This window comes from Delphinapterus leucas, chromosome 17 (assembly GCF_059928025.1).
Source record: "Delphinapterus leucas isolate spDelLeu-1000000601 "Yukka" chromosome 17, BTC_Dleu_Yukka2, whole genome shotgun sequence".
Classification (NCBI taxonomy): Eukaryota; Metazoa; Chordata; class Mammalia; order Artiodactyla; family Monodontidae; genus Delphinapterus; species Delphinapterus leucas.
Genome location: NC_143145.1, coordinates 62,414,365 through 62,432,988, shown reverse-complemented (window position 1 = coordinate 62,432,988; position 18,624 = coordinate 62,414,365). Strand labels below are relative to the sequence as shown.

At 44.4% G+C, this 18,624-nt stretch overlaps 1 protein-coding gene across 4 annotated transcripts in view; it reads right to left on the bottom strand.

Moving 5' to 3' along the window:
* ZNF704 (zinc finger protein 704) overlaps positions 1–18,624 on the bottom strand; it is a 218,385-nt gene that overhangs the window by 28,365 nt on the left and 171,396 nt on the right. For 3 of the 4 annotated variants that reach the window (XM_089899014.1, XM_089899015.1, XM_022555064.3), the window contains 2 exons: positions 16,055–16,287; positions 2,772–2,872 (listed from right to left, as the gene is read on the bottom strand). In XM_089899014.1, the coding sequence (XP_089755140.1) occupies positions 2,772–2,872; positions 16,055–16,287 (334 nt within the window). The other variant, XM_089899016.1, reaches the window with a different exon arrangement.

Below are 18,624 nucleotides of genomic sequence, written 5' to 3'. Positions count from 1 at the left end.
TAGTACTTCTGCAGTTTTTCTCCCTGAGACATGGAAAATTGTACTTTTCCACAGAAAGCTTTGCATAAAATAACTGTCGAGTAAATAATAACATTTATTGGATTTATGAATTTCTAGGGAAATGGTGCACATCTGGCCACTTGGTTTTATGGGATAGCCTCTGCACATCTCCCTTCCCTGGGGCATCCCCAAATTTCATGACCATATCCAGCAGGCGCAGGACACTGACTCGGAATAAACTTTTTTCCCACTTACAATCCCTGTATAGAACTTAAAACACAAGTCTCCCCTTCTCCTCGGCCTTTCTGTTTAGCCACATCGGGGGCTTCTCCCAGCCTCGTTCCGTTTCCCCTGAGGTCTCAGGCGGAGGCGTCTAGGGAGGTGTCTGCACTGTACCAGGTCAGGCTGGGCTTGGCTTTCCTACAAGCAGAGCATGGAAGACCCCAGAGAGTGGGCTGAAGAATGTGCGCCTGTTCTATTCCTGTCCCCACTTCCTCTCCAGTAAAGGGCAGGCCGAGTTGCTACTGGCTGCCTGAGTGCCACTAATAGACACACAGGCCTGGGGGAAATTGTGTGTCCTACACGGGGATAAATCAGGATCAGCCCCTCGTGTATAAGAATGGAGTGAGATTTAAGAGAAAAACAGTGTACTTTTTATACTGGCATGGCGTGCACTGCAGCTACATCAGATGCAAGACACATATTTGGGAGTTCTGGAATGCCTCCTTCTTCCCCTAGGTCCCACAGCCAACACTCATTAAAAATGCCCCATCCTCCTACAGTCACATCATGGAGGACATGGGTTAAGGCAAAGGCGGTCCCCTTCCGACCCCTACCCAGGTCCATGAGAGCTTCATATACAGACAGAGCAGCCTTGGAGTCCTGCTAACCCAGGCCCATTCCTGTGCGATGGCTGGCAGGGATGTGAATCGTAATTCACCAAGGCAATGTGAAGCACACAGAGTGAAAAGGGAAATCCAGGGAAGTGAATACAGCAGCTGCACGTTGAATTTCACCCACCATGAGAGCACCCCAGAAGCTCAAAGGAAAATTCTGTGAAGCCGTTTACAGTCTATAAATACATATATGTGGCATGTGTTTCTGTGTAATGCTGAACAGGATTCGAATCGTTGGGCAGAGGGACTTTAAAACAAATACCCCAGGTCCTGATTATAGCTTCCAGAAGCCCTTCCTAAACCTTTAAAGAACTCTGAGCTATTTACTCTGTGAGCTGTGCTGACAGTGAGGTCTGAGGGGAGAAGCTGCAGGATCTCCTTCTCCAAAGCCTTTAGGAACAGGAGGGCATTCTGCCCCGCAGTGTTTCAGTGTGGTGTTTCCTGGAGGATGAAGTGGACCCTCAGGCTAGCGGAGCAGACGCCCTGCTTTGCTGGGCCACACCCACGGCGCTTTGTGACTTTCCACGTGCTGTGGCCTGGAAGGGTCTGGCTGTGTCTCCAGCATCCCAAGCCTACAGGTTAGGGAGATAGATCTCTGCTTCTCTCCAGTCACTGAAGGGGCCGATCCACACCAATCAGCAAAATCACCTTAGAACCAGTTCTTGTTTTCTTTTTCTACCACTTTTTTTTAATGGATGATGCATTCCCTAAATTTATCCCTGGCTGGGCAAAGTGACTGTAGTGTTTATTTCTCAACACTCATCTTTTTGAAAGGGCTCCTCCGCGTCCAAGCATTTTGGGGGCTGGTCATGTATTTGGATTTGCCTTATGCACACTGGTTATGACTTACAGCTTCTCAAGGTCTCTTCTCAGTCCCAGATCCCTGGACAAGAAAAACCCAGAGACTGGAGCACAAGGCAACTGAACTACCATTGCCCCTCTGGAGTGGCCCCCTAATCCCTGTCGCTAGAAACTTAGTTTCATCTTTCCTTAGAATGGTTTCTATATAACACAAGGAAGTGTCAGTTGTACAAATAAAGGACTTATTTGGGCAACAGAAAATGATAGAGCAGGTCATCAGGCATCATAAGAATAGCAACAGCAGCAGTGATTGTCACTGTGGTTCTTAAACCCTTTTCAGGTTATATCTGCCTTTGAGGCTCAAAGTCATGAATACACTCCATTGGGAAAAAAGTGCACATCTAATTTTACAGACAATTTCAGGGGGTTCAAGGACCCCTTACCCTACCCTACCCTACCCTAGTGGTCCATCTTTTACAAATTATTCTAACATACCTTTTAGTTTTGACCCTCACACATGCCCCTGCAGGGCTGATATAATTAGCCTCATTTTCAGAAGGACCTGAGGCTCCAAGCAGTGACGTGTTTAATATCACTTAGTGCAGCGGTCCCCAACCTTTTTGGCACCAGGGACCAAAGTTTCTGGAAGACAATTTTTCCACAGAGCGGGTGGTGGAGGAGGATGGTCCAGGCGGTGATGCGAGCCATGGGGAGCGGCTGTAAATGCAGGTGAAGCTTCGCTCACTTGCCCGCCGCTCACCTCCTGCTGTGCGGGCCGGTCCCTAACAGGCCACGGACGGGTACCGATCCTCGGTCCTGGGATTGGGGACCCCTGACTTAGTGAGTATATTAGGGAGGCTTTACAAATGTAAGTCACCTTCTTTCCACTTGCCATACTGGCCTATATTATCTGCAGTGGGCATCTCCATGGTGATTAGGAAGATCCAGCTGGCTCAGTCCCTAGTCCTGTGTTCAGAATTTTTAAGGCACGGTGTGGTGTGTAATTCTGAGTGCAAGTGACCCTGGATCGAACTGATGGAGGTACGCCAAGCTCTGAAGGGAGGGCTGCCTTACCCAAGATGAATGGTCCGGATGTGCTTCTGCATACCCACTGCAGTGCTCAGAACCTTCCCACAGTTTTTCCAGAGGCATTTGAACATCACCTTCATGGAGTTCTATACATGGGAGAGAAAGTTACATTAAAATGAAAACTAACCCAACAATTTTAATTTTTTCCTTCAGTAGAAAAGCAGCAGCGTCCCATTCTCTTGACTATAACTCAGCACACCATTCTAGGAAACCCCCTGGCTGGTGAGGATCTTGGTGACCTCAGAGATTTTCTTGCATCCTTCATGAATACTGAGCCCTGCTGGAACATTTAGTTCACTTTCATTGAGGTGGTCACAGTGTCATTTAGGCATTAATGACAGTGTCTAACATTCACTGAGCGCTTACCATGTGCCAGGTGCTAGTCTAAGGATTTATCTCATTTAATCCTAAAAGATGGATGCTATTATTATCACCATTTTACAGATTCACGGAAAGCTTTCAGGAAAACTTGCCCTGGCTGTGAGCCAGCTTCCAGCAAAGCTGGGATATGAAGTTTGGGAGTCTGGTTCCAGGAACCACTCTCTCCACCAGGATACGGTTCCATCTTCTCTTACAAGGATCTCAGAAGTTTTCCGAAACAGTCCAGCACAGGGATTGAGAGCACCGATTCTGGACTGCCTTTCTCAAGTCCTGGTTTCCTTATTTATCAAGTAGGAACAATAGTACCTGTCTCATAAGGTTATTATGAGGATTAAATGAGGTCATGAAAGTGAATCATTTAGCGCAATACTGACGGGAGTAATTATTCAACCAATGGCAGCTATTATGGTCTTATTATGATTATACTTCCCGGAGTGAATTTGACAGGGAGTGAGTTTTCTCCAGGGAGGGTGCTTGTCATTGGACTGCTGTCTCTTTGCTAATTGTTTCCATGGGCACGGTGACAATGTACTCACCGAGCCCCATCCCGTTTTCGCCTGGGAACAGACTAGACTTCACTTCCCAGCCTCCCTTGCAGTTAGGTGGGGTCAGGGCCAGGGAAACATGGGCTGAAGTGACACACATTCCTTCTAAGCCTTGTCCCTAAACTACTTCTCAATGTCACCCAAGCCCGCTCTGCTGACTAGAGGTAGGGGATACCCAAGGACTTAGGGGACAGTAGAACCACTAGGTCAGAGATTTTTAAATTTTCAATATTTTAAAAATTGAAGTATAGTTGATTTACAATGTTGTGTTTATTTCTGCTGTATAACAAAGTGATTCAGTTATACATGTATATATACACACACACACACACACATTTTTTTAAATATTCTTTTCCATTATGGTTTATCATAGGATATGGAATATAGTTCCCTGTGCTATATAGTCAGACCTTGTTGTTTAGATCAGGGATTTTTAATCTTTTGTTTGCCATGAACCCTCCTTGGCAGTCTGTTAAATTCCATGGCCCCCTTCTTGAATAATGTTTTTTAATGTTTAAAATAAAATACGTAGGATTACGAAAAGCTGCAAGAGTACTGAAACAGCTATCAAGATATTTAAAGTTTTGTGAGATGGTAATATATGTACTCTTTAACCCATTAAATAACAAGATATTTAAGTGAGTCTAGTAACTATCATGATTTCAAAGCAGTGTTAAGCATAAATGATATTTCATGATATCTGCTAAAATTGAAAGGCGATATGAAAATATCCATGATTTCTATTGGTACTAAAGTCACAGGTGGCATTAACTTTATTGTGGTTTGATGTCTTCGATCATAATTGCAGGAAATGCTATATTATAGTTAAAAGATTCATGACAATAAAGATATACTTGTTCTCCCATCCAAGTTCACAGATTCCCTGAATTCTGTCCACCCCCTTTCCGGGACCTGTGGACTCCAGGTTAAGAACCTCTGTACCAGGAGGAAGGAGCCTGGGTCCCTGGAGGATTGTGTGGGGCAGAGACACCCCTTCACCACCCCCGCTGACCTGACTGGATTGTGACATGAGAAATCCTTTACGGGGTTAAGCCACTGACGTTTGGGAATGGGTTATTTCAACCGTAAGCCTACCCTGACCAATCAACATAGTAGTCATGACACCTTCCTTGAACTGACGAGGGAATTGATGTAGCTTTGTTTACAAGTCTAGTAGGATTTCTGCCCTCAAGCCCTGTTCTAGAAAGCAATCATTTACACATTTAGAGGATGATTCATAGTTATTATGATGGGATTAATATCCTGATCCAGCCACCCACCCGCACCCAAGTCTTTCTCTAGGTTTCTCAGTTGAAACAAGGTACCTGGCAACTTCCCGGAGTGAGGATACCCTGTGTGTTGGGAATGGTCACTTACAGCGTGGCAAGTGGAGGACAGGGCGTGGTGGCACATGGCCACAGTCTGACGGGAAAGATTAGTGACAGCAGAAGGAGCCCACGCCTCCTGTGGGCTTCATGAGCCCAGTGGCCTAGGGGTCCCAGGGGCTCTGGCCAGGTGGCCGGCATTCCTGACACAGCAACCTAGCCATTCCCACTGTAGCTCCCGGGCATCTCAGACAGCCTACCTGTGCTCCCCGCTGCAATGGGCAGTACTGAGCCCTAGGAGCTGCAGCAGCGAAGAGAGGGAGCAGAAGGTGAGAGAGGGATGTGAGGGGAGCTGAGAAGCAGAGACAGAATTAGGAGACTTTAAAGTACATGATCCTGATGCGTCGGTGTTTATTCTAAGGAGACGGTCCACAAATTTCAGGCTCCCTGATCTCCTTGAGCCACTGATCCAAACGCCTGAGATGTAAGATGAGCCAAAGGGGGAGAGTTTAAATCTTGCCCTGCCCCCCACCCCAACCCCAAGGCTCACAAAAAAGAATTCTGCTTGGTGTTTTTTATTCAAAGCATATGACAACTTAACAGTATGAATGAACAAATCCTCACCCTAGGAATGCTTTCTGCCCGTTTTTCAAACAATGAAGCTATACTATTAAAAATTATCTTCCACTTAAGGGAATTAATGACTTGAACCAAAATTACAGGTATCTGAGAGTCCAAATATCCATCTGGAAATGAAGTCATGATAGATGAAAACACTTTCTGATTCATTCCAAGCCTTTCTGCTGATGGTAGTCCTTTATTCATTAAACCAGGTAGCTATTTAGCAAGGAATATTCCAGTGGCTGGTGACAGAAAGAAATCTAAGAAGCTGTGCTCCAGGAACTTAGATCCTAGTGGGAGAGACAGAGAAATGATAATAAATGATGATGGTTTCAGGTATGGTAAGGTCACTGGAAATGGGGGTGGGCTGTGTTAGGTCAGACAAAGCCTCTAGAAAGTGACTTCTGAGCTGGGACCTGAGGGTTGGAGAAGAAGCGAGTCATGCTATGAGCTAGAGTTTTCCAGGCAGAGGGAAGAGTTAATGCAAAGGTGTGAAGATGGGGCAGAGCTTGACATATTGTAGGGCCAGAAAGGACAGTGAATTTAGAGAGAAAGGAGAGAGGCTGTGATCTGTTGGAAATAATGTGGAGAGGCAAGGAGGGCCAGATCATGCAGGGTCTTGTAGGAGAAGGTAAGGAATTTGGATTTTATTCTAAAATAAAGAAGCTACTGAAGGGGTTTAAGGAGGGGAACGACATTATACGATTTAGGCTTTAAGAAAACATCACTCTCTTCTGGGGAGAGAACAATAAGGTCACCGGTGTGATGCTCCCACAGGTCAGAGAAGAGGGCGGCTGGAAGAAGGTTTGGGCAGTGAGAATGGAGAAAAGTAGACACATTCAGGATCCATTTTGGTGCTCTGTAATGGCCTATATGGGAAAAGAATCTAAAAAAGAGTGGATATATGTACACGTATAACTGATTCACCTTGCTGTACACCTGAAACTAACACAACATTGTAAATCAACTCTACTCCAATAAAAATTTTTTTTAAAAAAAAGATCAATTTTTGAGGCAGATCGAACAGTACTTGCTGCTGGGCTGCGTATGAGGAATGTTAAAAGGGGTGGTGTTAAAGATGACTTCTATAGCTTTGTGAGTTGTGGTTCTGTTTGGGATATGCTAATTTTGAGATGCCTGTTATTGATCAAGAGGAGGTGGCAAGTGGGACCATGGATCTATGAGCCTGGAACTGAGGGGAAGTCAGGGCTAGAGATGTATATTTGGAGTCAGGAGCTGAAGGATTTCTTAACACAGATCTGGATGAGATCATCTAGGGAAAAACATGAAGCTAGAGAGGATTAGAAGGCCCAGGATACTGCAGCATCCAATATTTCATGTAGGAGATGAAAGGGCAGCCGGAGAGAGAGAGGGTGGGGAAAGCAGTAGTAATCCAGACAGCGTGGTATTACCAGCACAAATAGAAGAAAGTGGTTTAAGAACGGATATGAGGCTTACCCAGTGTCACTTGATGATTCCTACCAATTAGTCAGTCAGATAAAGTCTTTTGAAATTAATAGAATAGTATTACACGACATATAGAACCAAATTCATTCTACATCTTAGGAATTTTGTAAAGGGTCAGACTGCTGATCGTTTTAGGAAATGACAATCACAGTGGTATTTTTGTGCCATAACAAGTATTATGTATAACATTCTGTTCCTAGTCTTTGCAATGGTACGTCAAGCATCTGCTTCTTGAATTGATTACTAAAGCTTGGTACTGTTTATAGAAAAATAAATGTCATTGGTATAACTCCTTTCCTTAGTTAGGAGGAAATAGCTGGTATAGAGGTATCGAATCCCCAAAATACAATGAAGCTGGGCCAATATCCTCTCTAAATCCCTTGGAATTTGGAGACCTACCAGTTGCAAGTGTTTGTGTGTCATCTCCTCAATTACGCCCATACTATTTTGGGCTCCTGCTAAAGGCTCCAAAGAAATCTGTTGCCCAAAGAAAATTAGGTAATGGAAGTGAAGAAAAATCATCAACTTTGCTTCCTCCCTGCTTTTCTCTTTTGCCCGTGGGGTACCACACCATCCCTTCTGATCCCTTCTAGCCCTATCTACACCTTTATAAAGAGCCTCTTCATTAAACTCTTCTCAATTACCCCACTTGAGAACACCACCAGCTTCCCCCAGGACCTTGATTGAAATGGGGAAAAAGTAGGTTATAAAAGAATATAAACAACATTATATATTTGGGAGGGTATGTAATACAAATAATTACGTGGTAGAAATTGCATGGTAGAAATATTGGGGAAGGGTATCTTATTTTTACATTAATTTGCAAACATAAAAATTACCCTATTTTAAATTTAAAATGAAAGTCACCCTGTAACACTTGCTTGATTAATTTTTGGAGAATGAAAGTATACTAGCATGAGCACCTCAACTTTAATGAAATCAAGTGACTTCTCTCTACCTAGGTGAAGAATGTTCTCGGTGGAACCAGAGGCCCCTTAAATGGTGCTTAAGTACTTTTCAAAGTCCCCTGACTACATCCAATGGAGACAAATCCTTTGTCTGCAGACTACTCACTGTTATGCTAAAGGAAAGTCAGCCATGGGAGGAGGAGAACAGGGAGAAAATAGCTAAATAAACACCCAGATTGCCACATGGATCCAAGCTTGCCCAAAGAGGCCAAACCAAGCAAAGCTGCCGGTGGAGCTGCAGCCTCCAAGTCTGAACGTGCCCCTCTGTGCTTCAGTCCTGACTTCTCCTCTCAGCTCGAACAGTCGTTCACAAAGCTGGGATGTCCGAGGGAGAGAGAGGTCCCTGTCGGTTGGGAAGCACAGCGTGCTAGGGTCCTCCACACATCTGCCTGATTAAGCTGAAGTTCCTGGCAGTTTACAAGCAGACTCACGGAATCTCACACAATGTGATATTCACAGCATCACCCAGGAGAGCTCTTTAGAACCACCCAACTTTGGCCTCGTGGGCTACGATGGTTGGAAAGAACTTCCTGGGGACTCATCATTTTTGCAGCAGCTTCCAGAATGTCTCTCATACCGACTGCTTTGGGGCTCTAGGTTTCCTTCTTTGGCCAAGAAAGATCTTTGACCAAGGCTTCCTTCTTCATCTTCTCTCTGCTTCCCTTTCCATGGCAAACATCCATGCTGGTTTTGAATTATTTCGTACTCAGGGTACGTGGAGTAGTTTCTATTTTCCTGATAGAACCCAGACTGGTACACAGGACTGACAAGATGACTGCTGAAGGTCACCTTCAGTTCCAAGAGTGCAAACACAGCTGGATTTTGGAGTGTTATATGACACGTCCAGGGATAAGTTCAATTATAGCTATATTCCAGGAGGTACATAAGCATGGCTTTGAGCATCGCATGACCAGTTTACCAGACAGCTGCCTGGAGTTAATGTCAAGTTGCCTTTTCTAAGGCAACTGAGAAGATCCTGATGTATGTTTTTTTTTTTTTTCTGTACGCGGGCTTCTCACTGCTGTGGCCTCTCCCGTTGCGGAGCACAGGCTCTGGACGCACAGGCTCAGCGGCCATGGCTCACGGGCCCAGCCGCTTCGCGGCACGTGGGATCTTCCCGGACCGGGGCACGAACCCGTGTCCCCTGCATCGGCAGGCGGACTCTCAACCACTGCGCCACCAGGGAAGCCCCTAATGTATGTTTTATTTGGCGATTGGTGTGTGTGTGTGTGTGTGTGTGTGTGTGTGTGTGTTGGGATGGGCGAGGGGTGGACACTCGTGCATCCAGGCTTCCCAGAGAGAAGAGGGTCCAATTATTCTGCACAGGTGAGCGTGTCACACATGCTTCCTCAGCCTGCCTTATGGGAAGCCACGCCCCTGGCGGAGGCTGCAACGGCTCTTTCAGAACCAACACGTCTACTCAGACCTTCAGCAGGTTCCAAAGGCTGATAAATGCTGTCCTAAAAAAATTAGTAACTGTTAGAAGTTGTAGACATTCCAATTCTTTTCTTTACTGGGAGAGCAGCCTTATACATGTCACCTCACCACCCTGGGGCTTTCTTTCTTTATTCGTAAAACAAGAGGACTGAACAAGATTAGTGATTTTGGATCTGTGAGGTGTGTGGGTAAATTCCAATGTATACCAAGCAGGGATTAAACATCTCTCACCTGTATGTGCCATTTATAGATTCTGTGGTAATAAAATTTAAAAATAACAAAAAGATTTTTGTAAATGGAATAACAGAATGTATCCCCTTGTATCTGGCTTCTATACCTCAGCATAATTTTTTTTGAGATTCACCCACTGTTCCTTATTTCAGTCATTAGTTGCCTTTTATTGTGGTGTAGTATTCCATTTTATAATGTGCCACAGGTTTCCAGTTTGGGGTGGCGATGAATAAAACTGCTATGAAATTTGTCTACAAGTGTTTCTGTGGACATCCTTTCTTATCTCTTAGGTAAATATCTAAGAGTGGAATTGCTGGGTCATATGGTGAATATATATTTACCTTTTTTTAAATTTAAAAAATTTTTATTTATCTATTTGTTTTTATATTTACCTTTATAAGAAAGTGCGAAACTGCTTTACAAAGTGGTTGTGCCATTTTACATTCTCAAGAGCAATGAATGAGAGTTCCTGTTGCCAACATTTGGTATTCTGTACACCAAAAAGTGCACACTATATGACTCCATTTTCAACAGGCAAAATTAATCTCTAGTGACAGAAGTCAGGGCAGTGGCTGCCTGTCTGGGGTGGGGGGTGGCATCTGACTGCAGAGGACACAAGGATTGCTGGCCTGGATCACAGTGGTGGTTACTCAGGTGGAGACATTAGTCAAAACTCACTGAACTATATACATTTAAAGCGAGTTCATTTTATCACGTGGAAATGATACCTAAATATAGAGTAGATTTAAAACGATTTCTAAAACCACAACAAAAGTATTCCTGAATTAATAGAAATCCCTAGTCATTATATATTTTCTCGATCAGTGATTTCTAAAAGTGCATCTCGCCTTTGGGGACATCTGTACATTTCCAGACATGATCAAGCGGTCCTGTAACTTGGAAAGGTTGAGCCTGGGCTCGATGATTTCTGAAGTCCTTCGAGCTCCTGGACCACACACTGCCCGGCAGACTATTCTAAGATGCTGTCATTAAATTGCCTAGATCTCTCTTCTTTACCCTGATCCTCCCTGAGGTCAATCAGCTCCCCGGCTCTGCCTGGCAATGCTGTGTCATCACCGTGAAACCCCGTACAGTGTGACCCTGAGCTGCTTTTCTTAGCACCACCCTCCCCAGCAGTTCTAACAGATGGGTCTATTTCTGGAGCAGCAGTTCTTCTTACAGAAGGCACTTCTCTGCTCAAAATTAGTGGGTTAGGAATTAAGTCCGTGTACAGACTGGCAACAGGTGTATTCGTGAGGGCCTTGAGGGTCTGTTTTCTTTCCGGAGCAGTCATTCACGATTTAAAGTGATTCACTGCTCTCTGATTCTGAAAGACGGAACACGTAGAATGGAGCAAATGATTAATTCTACTGTTTACTGTTTACTACTGTACAACTATGACCGAAGCAGCTTATGTGAACTTAGCTGTTTTTTCTCTGACTTGCGATTCTCTCTAGTCCACAGGTAAAGTGGTTCATGGTCAAGACACCTGTGAAATAAATGAAAATGACGAAGGCTGGAATTTTGTGATTGCTTTTGATTTGTGCTGATGTTCTGAAATGCAGGGTCCTGAGTCAGATTTCCTCACAGGGCCCTGATTTCTGCCACTGTCATTGCTTCCTTCACCCCTCACCTGACGTAGTCTGGCCTCTTCCATTAAACCTAAATAAGCCCAAGGTGGCTGAGATGGCCGAAGGGCTGCAGCGGCCCTGACCTGGTCAGGATGGGTCAGGATGGAGGACGGAGGCAGGCAGCCTTCTCTCTCCACACCCACGGTTCTCAAATTCCATTCGGTCTGTTGTCAAATGGGTAAAAAGGAAAGCGAAATATTAGCAGCCAGCATTTACTGCTCACACGGTCCTCACAACAACATGATCAATATGGTGCTATCATTCTCCATATTGTACATATGAGGAAACTGAGGCTTAGAGAGGTCAAGTGATTTGCTAAGGTCACACGAGTACGGCAGCTGGGGTGCTAATTCCAGAGCCCGAACTGTTTTATCCTGTTTAGCAATGGACAAATCCAAAATCTGACTGAACTAGGAATCTGACATGGAAAGAAGCGCGTTAGTAATTAGCTATCAGCCCCTCTTGATTTTTCCAGAGGTCGTCAGGAATTGATGGTTAACTCTTGGCCTTCCAGAGAATTGTTTCCTCCCAGACGCCCGGAGCGGCTGTATTTAGGGCCATCGCACCACCTTGTGGTCATGATGGGAACTGCACCTTCCTCGTAGTCCCAGAATCCTGGCTCATACTACCAGGCTTTTCTCCGAGCAGCCTCGAAGTACTGTCAGTCTGAAATTCCAGAGGAAAAATTCTTCTCGAACGGGGCTTGACGCAGTTGACTGGCTGATCTCCAGAGCCGGGAGAAAGAAGCCTTTCATTTCCCCTCCTCGCACCCCACGCACCTTGGCTGAAGGGCCTGTTAAGAGCGATGGGCGCTTCCTGCGGGAAGTCGCGCCCCCATCAGACAGCCTGGAGTGCCTCTCTCTGTCTTCAATTTCTTTGCGAACCCTTTGCACCCCGCTCCCGCCCTGCCATGTAATGTTGGCTGTAGCTGGGTCTGTTTTCTTTCCATGTTGTTTTCTTCTGGGCGGCAGAGGGAAATGTGGATTCCTTCAATTAATTTGCCTCAAGAGTTTCATCTTTGCTCTTTCAGCGAAACGGATCTTATTTCTAACACATTTAAGCTACAGGATTTGGGGCAAATCACATAACCTCAGTGAGACTCTTCTGCACAATAGGGATATGACTAGGCCAAGGATTTTTGTGATGATTAAATGACATGCTGCGGTTAAAAGCATTTTGTAAACTGTAACGAAATATGCAAATGTAGTTATTGTCAGCAATTGTTGCTTGCTGACTACTGAGAGTAGGCGATAACGCCTTGTCTAGGCAATGGATCTCTCTTCCTCTTTACACAAGTGGAACAGGGATCACGTAAGAGGTGACAGTGAGGAAAAGCGATAAGGAGTTTCTATAATGTGGAGGAAGATGAGGGTCATTGCTTCATAATCAGTATAGGGTATGCCTCCTCCCCCTCTGTTCTGGGGTCCTAAAATGTCCATTACAAAGTTGCTACATTCCTTCCAGTACATGGGGTTTTAGGGCTTGTAAGCCCTTTCTACTTATGGTTGGTCACACTTAATCTCCGTGATTGTCTTGAGAGAGGTTTGATAATATGCCTGTTTGCCTGTTTGCCAGGTTAAGAAGCTAATGATGAGAGGGACGAAGTGTTTTCCTTAAGTTCTCAGGGTAGCAAAGTTGAGTTGAGAATGTGGATCTTTGGATTTCCGACCAGGGCTCCTTCATTTACCACTTACATGTTCCCTCTTTTTTTTTTTTTTTTTTTTTTGCGGTACGCGGGCCTCTCACTGTTGTGGCCTCTCCCGTTGCGGAGCACAGGCTCCGGACGCGCAGGCTCAGCGGCCATGGCTCACGGGCCCAGCCGCTCCGTGGCACGTGGGATCCTCCCGGATCGGGGCACGAACCCGTGTCCCCTGCATCGGCAGGCGGACTCTCAACCACTGCGCCACCAGGCAAGCCCTATGTTCCCTCTTTATAATAAGGAACAGGGGCTTCCAAACTTTTTTGACCAGGAGCCACAGTAAGAGATACATTTTGTACAGTAGACATGTAAGTGTACAACTGAACCAAAGCATCAAGAAACAGTACTTATCCTGATTATGTACATTGCACCCTATTCTGTCCTATTCATTAAAGATGTGCTGTTCACGGCTCATTAAACCAATTCACAACCCACTATTGGATTGAGACCTGCAGTTTGGAAAATACTGATCTAGAAGGTTCTCAAACAATCCCCACAGGATACGTGACCATCACAACTGCCCATGGTCTCAAATGGATATTATGAATCTGAGGGAATGAAGAGGAAAATAAAATGAATTCAGAAAGTTTCACCAACTAGAACATATTGCCTAATGGATTAGAAAATTAACTCTCAGAAATCTTGTGAAATATGATTTTTAAAACTCTAAAATAGCTGCATTACAGTTACTGTGTTTCTACCACATCGTGAGCACAGCATTTATCACTCATAATTATTATTGCCTCTTTACACATTAGTGTCCACCCACCCAACTTTCAACCTTGAAGGAAGGGGCTACGCCTTAATCTCAGGGCATTGAGCACTGTGCTTGCTGGGTGCTCAATAAGTATTGGTTCACTTAATACATTAAAAAAAATGAATTGCAACCATCCTACTTTCCTGTTACTCTCACTATTCAAAGTACCATTAAGTTCAAAAGGCAACGACTAAAGCGGCAGGGGGGCGGGTGTGATGAATTGGGCGATTGGGATTGACATGTATACACTGCTGTGTGTAAAACTGGTGACTAATAAGAACCTGCTGTATAAAAAAAAAAAGAAGGCAACGACTTGGTCTATGTAAAATCCTCTCGTTAAAAATTAGGGACTATTAGCTTCATCCTGTTGGTATTACGGGGGGCGGGGGCGGAAATCCAGAGGGAGAAGTCGTAAAGAAAGAAGGAGGAACTTGGTTTTCACTCGTTCATGTATCCCTACTATCCCGACTCCTGCAGAGTGGGTCTGTGCCCTTCAAATAAATGCCACTAGGTAATGATTTTTTTTTTTTTTCTTTTCCCTTGGTGACTTGACTATCCCCTAATTGAGTTGAAGCCTACAGACCTTAAATACGAGTCTGACTAATGCAACCTAATTGCGATGCAAGAGTATGAATTTTGGCTCGTGGCTGGAGTAGAAAGGAAAGGCTGTGTGATGGGCCTTCAGCAGCGCACCTTCCAAGCATTGGGGGTTCCCTGTGCTGTGAGTCCTTGCCACAAGGCTGGGCCACGCTTGATGAGAGCCAAGGCCACACACTCTGAAGGCCCCAGAGAGAAAGTCTGTGCAGCCTGAAGCAACAGAACAAGACTCCAGGTCCACGCAGCCGTCTCGCCTATGGGTTCCCACTGAAAAGTGCCAGCCTCCCTCCCCGTCTAGTCAAGCGAAGACGCAGTGTCTGCGGGGACCCACGGGATGCCGGAACAACTCCAGGCCCCCTGCCCAATGGACTGGAGTGTAAACCAGCAACTCTTCATGCCACTGCCTCCGGGAAGGATAGCAGACTACATTAATGCCCTGTTCTCTGGGCAGAGAGAGTGCCTACACCAACGCCCCTGCTACACATGCTGCGTGATGCTAAGAGAGACGCAGGGAGGGACGGTGTTGGATCAGTGCCATCTCTTTGTTTTTCTCTTTGAAATGAACTGGGGGAAAAAAAGGTTGCACTGCAGTCCTCAGGGTTTTCTTTGGATCTTTATTGGTGAATAGTCATTAATAATGAAGCTGCCAATTGCAAATTAAAAGACTAATATATAATAACAGCTTCATATTTACATGGAGATTTAAAAAATAATGTTAAAATGTTTCCTAGATAGAGCAGTAGAATTTCTTTATTCAATGAAACAGAAATGCTTTTTAAAATCGTGAGTGAACATAATGATTTAAATGTATGTGAAGAGAATGAAAAGAATATGAGTTTTCGCTTCAGGCAGACCTGGTTTGAATGGCGGCTCTGGCCCTTCCTAACCTGCAGAACAGGAGAGACTTAAACGTATAATCTCCCTGGTCCTCAATCTCCTCCTCTCAAGACAGGAAAATAATACTTACCGTACAGGACTGCTGTGAGGATTAAATAAAAGTGTAATCAATTAATTTATTAAATCAATTAATTATACCTCCTTTTTCACTTCTAATTTAATAAATGTATAATTTGGGGTATATTACTTATATACTACATACGTTTATATGTTAGCTTTCATGTATATTTCACACCTGGTTTTATAAAAATAAGATGCAAAATATTCTTTCCAACAATGCTTCAGGGCTCAGTGAAGCGGAAAAGAGAAAAACATATTAATTTTATTTTACAGATGAAGAAGTTAAGTGCCAGGAAGAGAGTGAGTTAATTACCAAACCAAGCCTGAAGTCCAATTTTCTGACTTCCAAATACTGGTAAGTCCCAGGTTATCTGATGTTAACTCTTAACCAGTGCAGCAACTTACAACCAGGGGAGAGCGTGGGGATGGGATGGGGGGAATGCGTCCTTGGAAGAAACATATTAATATTTTAGTCGTTTCTATTTGTCTTTAGCCACGACCCTTAATTTATTTTGAAACTTCAAGAACATTAGAGGGGAAGAGAGGAAGGGGCGTGGGTTGGAGAAGTACCAAAAATCACCACCCCAGGATCAAACCCGCCCTTAGAGGGCGGAGGGAAAGCACCGTCCCGCAACTGAAACCCGAAACCAACCTTTCGTTTCCTGGGAATGGGCTCGTCAAAGAGAAGGTTGCTGGCCTCCGCCTCGTCGATGCCATCGTCCGGGGCCGCGGGGCTGCGGAAGGGCTTGAAGCTGTCGGCGGACAGCGGCGGCGACGGCGTGGACGGGTTGGACTGGTCGCTGGGGGCGCTCCAGCTCCAGTAGCCGCTGCTGCTCGTGCTGGAAGGCACGCCGCCTCCCTCCTTCCACGATCCGCTCAGGCCCTCTGTCCGTTCACACAAGCACAGCGTCAGTACCCAGTCCCGGACCCCGGGGAGCCCAGGCATGGGTAAGAGGGGAAACGGGGGCCCGGATTCCATGACGGTGAAGGCACCTGCAGCCCACTTGGCAATTTGCAACAGCTGCGCATATATGTTTTACTCTATTTATACTTCCAAAAAAAAAAAAGCCCCATTATAGTTTATAAACATTTATTTTAGCCACACGATAACAGGTTTCTCTAAGAGTTTTCTGATGGGTGTTGCTTTGTGCAACACTAGTTCCTTCGGATGAGAGTGGAGATTACATAAAAACGAGGGAAAAAAAAGATGTTCTGGTTCCGTAAGTTTGGGAAGACCGGCGTTTATGGACTGTATCCCTAAGGGAGAAGTCATTTGCGGTATTTCCCCACACGCCACACCTCCACATTTTAACACTTTAAAAGGAATTTCTTACAGGACTGTGATTCTTGGAATACATTTTTAGAAAGAGTTAGTCTAAGATTTAAGAACCTAAGAGAACGAAATTCTGATTAGTTACCTAAAGCCATTTACCATCCTGCTTTTTATAAGAAATAATCATGCCTTACATTTGGTGTGTGTTTTACATCTTACAAAGCTTATTCACACAATCTCCTGCATGCTCACAATATCTTTCAGGGTAAGGATTATCATGCCCCTTTTACAGACAAGGACCCTGAGTCACCAGGAATTGAAGTGATTTGCCATTTCACCATGATTAGTATATAACTTGGACGGGCCAGGGCCCCAAACCCTGGCATACCAGTTGGCCTTCTTTCTCCTTCAGGGCATGCAGGCCCCGTGTTGTGAGCATCCTCCCTTCTCTCTGGCAAAGCTGATATCGTAAAAGAAGTTATTGGTAATAATTACTGATAAGATTGGTGTTGAATTTTACCTTTCCACTTGTGGGGGAAAACATGATGAAATGCTTGCTAATATAGAGAGATCTTTGCTCAGTTTGAATGTCTTCAGGGGGCTATTTTAATCACAGAAGATGTGCTTTACTTTTCAAAATGCCCAATCTTAATTAGCATTTGTATAAATTTGACTTTCTTTTTGGATAATTTCTTCTCCATATTAATGCACATTTTGAATATATTAAAACTATATTTTAACTCCAAGGAGGAAAAAAAATCCCAAAATGACTCATTAAAAAAATGCTGTTAACATCTGTGTAATTAGTAATGAAGAGAAGACAAATAGCAGACTAGCATTCATGGAAAAATTTCTCAACTACCTTCACCTAATTATAGGCTTCCAGAATATTCCACAACTTATGTCAAGCAAAAATTTCAGTTAGATGAATGAAGTTTTAAGTAGAATAGCAGAAGTAAGTTGACCATCTCCTTAAAGCCAGGCTCTAACAGAATTACATGGTCATTTATGCAGGCTCACACCTTGACAGCAGCAACAAAACCAAATCAGCATCTCAGTCCCTGTAGTCTACACAGAGACTGATATACTCCCTGGACCCAAGTTGCCTCTGATAAATAAGAAAGCTCCATTCAATACAACATGAATTCAAGAGGAGCCCAGTGTAAGGCCTTAGGTAATACTACCTGGTGTGACAAACTCACGTGGCAGGCCCAGGAGGCTTATAAATATATCACAGCATGCACTTGTAAATAAAACAAGTTCATAGTGCAAGATCTGTAATCATGTTAAGTATGAGGAACTGAAATTATTTTGAGAACCAACAATTGTTACAGTGTGGTTACACTGCTTCATGCCAATGCCAAAAGTTAATTTGTTTGTTTACCCGTGAATGACATTTCCTTTAGATAGGGACCTCCCTGGTGGTCCAGTGTTTGAGAATCTGCCTTCCAATGCAAGGGACTTGGATTCAATCCCTGGTTGGGGAACTAAGATCCCACGTGCCACGGGGCAACTAGCCCGCACGCTGCAACTACTGAGCCCACGTGCTCTGAAGCCCACGCACCACAACTAGAGAGCCCACGTGCCACAACTACTGCGCCCATGCGCTGCAACGAAATATCCCGCGTGCCGAACTGAAGATCCCAAGTGCCACAACTAAGACCCGACGCAGCCAAATAAATATTTAAAAAACAAACACTATTTAATCAGAAGGACAATGGAATCTAGAAATATATTTTTCAGAAAATTCTTCAGAAAAAAGTCAGAACCAATTCATAATATTTTTCAGGGAGCAGTGTCTCCTTCTCTTAAACATGTGTTTGCTAAAAATGCAGACAGGCATTTTGCTGAATCTCACCCTCTTTGCCGACCCCCATCCTAACAAAATGATCCTTTTCCAGCACAGTAAAGGATCACAACAGTTTCCAAAAATTCACTGATATACAATC